The sequence below is a fragment of the Zingiber officinale genome, chromosome 5B (assembly GCF_018446385.1).
Source record: "Zingiber officinale cultivar Zhangliang chromosome 5B, Zo_v1.1, whole genome shotgun sequence".
Lineage (NCBI taxonomy): Eukaryota > Viridiplantae > Streptophyta > Magnoliopsida > Zingiberales > Zingiberaceae > Zingiber > Zingiber officinale.
The window spans coordinates 61,809,329-61,814,488 of record NC_055995.1 but is presented as its reverse complement, the minus strand read 5'-3'; the positions used below and the strand labels follow the sequence as shown (position 1 = coordinate 61,814,488).

The 5,160-nt window shown below is 35.4% G+C and overlaps 1 protein-coding gene across 3 annotated transcripts; it reads left to right on the top strand.

Annotated features, from left to right (window-relative positions):
* Positions 1 to 421: 421 nt before the first annotated feature.
* LOC121984442 lies at positions 422 to 3,536 on the top strand. Of its 3 annotated transcripts, none has more exons than XM_042537372.1 (2): positions 422 to 1,101; positions 3,171 to 3,536. In XM_042537372.1, exons 1-2 carry the CDS (start codon positions 460 to 462, stop codon positions 3,300 to 3,302), a joined length of 774 nt encoding a protein of 257 aa, XP_042393306.1. In that variant the 5' UTR covers positions 422 to 459; the 3' UTR covers positions 3,303 to 3,536. The 3 variants fall into 3 exon arrangements, with proteins under 3 accessions (XP_042393306.1, XP_042393305.1, XP_042393307.1); XM_042537371.1 differs by having other exon boundaries at positions 3,165 to 3,536; XM_042537373.1 differs by having other exon boundaries at positions 3,125 to 3,536.
* Positions 3,537 to 5,160: the final 1,624 nt, after the last annotated feature.

The window sequence follows — 5,160 nt, the reverse complement described above, 5'->3', positions numbered from 1 at the left end:
AGATTTTTAGATTAAAATATGACGTCTTTAAGTATATCTTCTTTTATATTTGACCACATGTACTAATAATTAATAATTATTTATAATTTATTTTCTCTGTATTAGAGGATAAGTAAATCGTTTTTACCATATGAACCGTGCTGGGGACGAATAGGACGAACGAATCTCGTTATTGTTTAACCGAATCAGATCGTATTTTATATATCCAATAAAGTCTCAGCGTAACGTCAAATTGCGAATATGAAGATATTCGTATCCCCGTAATTTCACGATTCATCGCTTCAAGAGTCACATGCCGTTGGGATTCGTGCAGAACAAGTTATATCGCCCGTCCATTTGCTCTATCGTGTCTTCATCTGCGCATCTAATTTCTGATTTTACGTTTTTTTAAAATATATATATATTTAATTCTGTGCCTCCCTTCTCATCTCTCGCGCTGTCCGGATCGGTTTCGACGCCATGGAAGGACACCTCGACGACCTCGAGGATTGGGAGATCCTCTCCGTCAAGAACTCGGCGGAGGACGGGATCATCGAATTCGACAACTGCATACTTGATTCTGAGGAGAAGGGCCAGGAAGGAGCCGCGTGGTTTGAATTCGCCGACGACGAAGGGAGTAAGCTCGAGGATTCCGATAACCCTGTTTCCGTTGATCCGCAGTCGAACTCTCACTTCAGCGATCACTTGGGCCGGTCTTGCTCCGGTGATTCCCTGAATAACCGAAGGTCGCGTTTTGTGATACCTAAAGATGAGCACGAGATCACCAACAGAGACGAGGAGGAGGAAGCAGTGGTTCCTGAGGGAACTGGCGAGATCGAAGGGAGAATGGCGGGGTTTGCAGTTACCGATGAAGAGGATTCCGGCGTACACACGAGCGCACAAGATGCGAGCTGTGATTCTTCGGTGAAAATGGACGATGAGAAGAAAGGGGTGCTTTGGTGGAAGCTTCCCTTTGAGCTCTTACCGTTCTCTAAGGTCAAACCGGCTTGGCCTATCTCCATTGCCGCTGCAGTTTTGGGATTTTGGATGCTTAGGAAGACAGTTTATAGGAAGAAGCAGAAGATTCAAATTGCTCCTTTGATTACTAGCCTCGATGAAAAGGTAAGGTTTTTGCTATCTGTTCAATGAATCTTGTTTTAATCAGCATTTATCTTGGACAATTTCTGATGTTCCTCACAATTGTTGTCATTATTTTGGTTTTCAAGGTTTTCTGTTGAAACTATTTAACTGCATCTCGGATTTTTGTTCTTGTTCATATGAGAATATAAGCTTGTATATAAGGTGAATTATTTCTTGATAAAGCTTTAAGTAGGATGCGATGTGAACAATACAAGAACAAATTCAACAACAAAAACATATTATTTTAAACATTTGATAGAAGTTCTATGCTACTTTCAGATGTACTGTTGTCTAAATTCACTTGATTATATAAGGTAGATAGCTAGGTTATGCAAATAATTGATTATATTAGATAAAACATCATGGAAAACTAGCATTAAGCTTTATGCCTCTTCTATCTAAGGATGTATCTCTTCAGAAAGACCAATACTCCTCCTATCACCTCTCAAGTCAGAGGTAAATCAGCATAGGCTAACACAACATTACTCCTAGTAAAAATTCCAGCGAAGTTTGCTGCAGTATTCCCATATTATTTGCATGAGACACCATCGGCTCATAAAAAAAGTTCAGTTAATATCTTTTAGCAAGAAGCGTGCAAAGCATGAAGTTTCATTTCTAGTCATCAAAATACAAGTGAGATTGAGGGAGGGTGAAAAAATGAGATAACTATGTGGGATGGTACAATTACCTACTTCTTCTTCTTAACTCAATTTAAAGCAATGTTTTTGTACTCTTGTTTTAATTTTTTTCATTTCATTTCATTTTATTTTATTTTATATGAAATTTGAGTTGGGATGACAAATTCTATGCAACATTTGGCATGTGCTGTTAATATTTTTATGCCTTTTTTTAACAAAGAAGTAAAAATAATTAATAAAAGCTTGTTCTAAAATGATAGACTTCCATTATATGGATATATCTATAAATTCTGTCTACCCTTTCTTCTAGCTTTGTTGTTAGTATAGGGCTTCCTAGTTAGGGCGCCGCACCTACTTTTGTATTACTATCCATGGAGAGTATTTTGTTTGACGTCATCTTTATTATTAGATTACAATCTCTGCTATTTCAGTGGCTTAGCAAATTAAACCTGTAAAACAAATCTATAGCTACTTTTCTAATATCAAACATTTTTTCACTGTCCTAACTCCTAAGTCACCAAATGGTATAACACAATAAGCAGTAGAACCCAAATTGATTATCAATTTGGTATCCGTACATGAAGGCAATTAAACTTGCACTCATGCTAGGATTAGCATATATATGTAAACGACCTACTGGAGAACAAGAGCAAAATATCAAGGGAGGGAATAAAGGGCAAATAAATTTGTATCTAGGCTCAACTAGAGCAAATCTGAGCATACTCTTTCATATAGATGACCAACAAAATCAACGGTTGAACTCGTTGTCTTAGTGTCCTTCCATCAAAACATTGATCAAACTCTTCTTCAATAGTTTTTTTTTTTTGAATTAACTCTTCTTCAAAAGTTATGGTCACATCCCTTGTTAGCTTGCCTCTAGGTTTCTCCAAGCTAAAAATTGTAGCAACAGTCCCACAAAACACCATATTTATACTCGAGATAGACTACATGCGGCAGCTGCACATGAATAGTGACTGGTAGGCTTGACCTTCAGTGCTTAGGTCATGCATATTTGGCCCTCGCTGCCCAATCCTTGAAGTTGAACCTACCCCAACAAATATGACACCCAAACTCCTTCACTTATTTCCTTCCCAGCTGAAGTCCTAAGTCATAACCAGTTGATTCTCATCTTTCTCGATGTGTTTGATAGATTCATCTCTGTCTAGGTTATTTTTCATATATGCTATGTTGTGTATTCTTGTTTTAGTAGCTTCCTTCGCCGAAACTCATTTACATAATCTGTTGCTTTACTTGTCACTCCTCTATGTGCTTAGCCAATGTGATTCACTAATTGCTTATAATATAATTGAGGTCTTGTTAATTATAAGTTTAGTGGTTAATGATAAATTCTCCCTTCCCCTATGAAGCACATTGTGAGTTGAATGCTTGCTAACTCTGATGAATAAGTTGCAGAAGGCACCCCAATTGAATATACAGGCAGGTCGCCTGAATGAAGCTTTTTTTATCGCGAGACGAGTTGTTGTCACAAGATCTTCACAGTCTGCTGGCAATTTGATCCCGCTGCCTGTGGTGGATATTCACTAAGATGTAGCCGTGCCAGTGATTCAAACTAACTGGAGAATGCGTGATCTGCCCCCATCATCCCCAAACATTGTGTGAATATGAAGCTTATGTTCATTCATGTGGTTCCCATGATAAGTTATCTGCACAATATAATAACTTGCTTTGTATATTATTAATAAGGCAGAATAAAATAGACAAATAAAGGGTATTTGTTTAGTAGGGTTCTTGCAATAAAATAGACAATTTTTTAATAAATGTTATAGGGAGCTTGACTCGCTTAGTCCACTTGGCATGATTGATTTGCCCAATCGGCTTAGTCGAATCGGTCTGAACAACATATGTTGTGGACTTGTGGTGCAGGTTCAACAGAGGAAGAAGTCTGCCATCGACCAGACCAGACCAGATGGATCAGATAAGTTTTCTTCCTCTACTATCCTAGCTAGTTTATCAGGCAAGATCAACTAAATTGATTCGCTTAGAGTCATCAATCCATTTGATCTGCCTACTCGCTCGTGTTATTCAACTCCCTTCATCCATCTCATCTAATCTAACCTGACTAACTTAATCAATCCTGGCTTCTTTAATTGGATTTTCAAATGCGATGAAATGTCAAATGGCGCACCCAAAGTTTGGGATTACCTAAGAAGAGATGCCCAAAAGGCGTGTCATTTACCTCTTTGACAAAACTTTTGACTTTTTCTGTTCTTTTCTTTATCCTATGTATACAATAACAACAACTATTATAATGTTAATTTTTAAAAATTAATACCATAATTTAATTATATTAGCATTATTATGATACTGATTTTTAAAAATCAACATTATTATAGTGTCAGTTTTTAATAATCAGTGTCACGATAGTGTTGGTGTGTTAAGCTATGGTGTTGGTTAAAAAAAAAAATAAAGAATGATATATTTGGACTACATAGCGCTATAAAAATTCATATGAGTTGGAATAAGTCTAATTGAAGTCATCGATTTTGATCGAAATCTAGCGATGGATTTAAAGAATTTGAATTTTTGAAAAGTTTATATGTAATGGAAGAGGATAGTACAGTAAAGTATTACGGTGTCCATGCATAATTCTAACATCCCTATAATAAATTATATGTATGTGTTAATTATTTTAAAATCATAAACTTTGAAAATCTTATAATCACGGTTGTTAATGACTTCAAGCTGATATTTCTAACCACATATGGATTCAGAATACTTCAGAAACCTATTGCACTTGGAATCGGTCTGATAGAAGCTTTCTAGGTCTATAATAGGTTTTGATCAAAACCTCTTGATGGAATTGAAAATGCTTCAAACGATGTTTTTTTGGTCTTGAAACTGGATTGTTACGGGTTTCATTCAGTAATAAATGTAGATATCTGAATGTGCTTCGATTCAAATCAAAAGGCACCGTGTTTTGATACCTGAGTTAAAATTTATAATCTTCAAAAATAAACAATTAACACATACATATACAACCTATCGTAGAGCATGGATACTTGTATTTAGAAATTAGCACCATCACAATGCTAGTATAATTAGATTATGATGTTATTTTAAAAATCAGCACCACAATAATAATTACATACATGTAAAGAAGAGAAAAATACGAAAAATTTAATCAGAGAAAAAGATAATAAAAAAGTTACATACAGAAGAGAAAAATAATAAAAAGTCAACTTTTACAAAGGGGTAAAATGAGAAATGTGTTTTGAGCCTTTTCAAATCTCAGGGCGTCTCTTGGGTCCTCTTAAACTTTGAGTTTGCCTCCGTAAAATATATATAGAAAATTATGTTTTAGTTAAATATAAAAATATTTATTATTTCGAAATTTATAGAGAAGAAAATAGTTAATATAGACTAAACATAAAAGTGAAAAAAA

What these genes read in the sequence shown, in the direction of transcription:
- LOC121984442 (XM_042537371.1), top strand. Translation starts at nt 460, where the DNA reads ATGGAAGGACACCTCGACGACCTCGAGGATTGGGAGATCCTCTCCGTC. An exon ending in TTACTAGCCTCGATGAAAAG is followed by an intron (nt 1,102 to 3,164) that starts GTAAGGTTTTTG and finishes CTGATGAATAAG; the next exon opens with TTGCAGAAGGCACCCCAATT.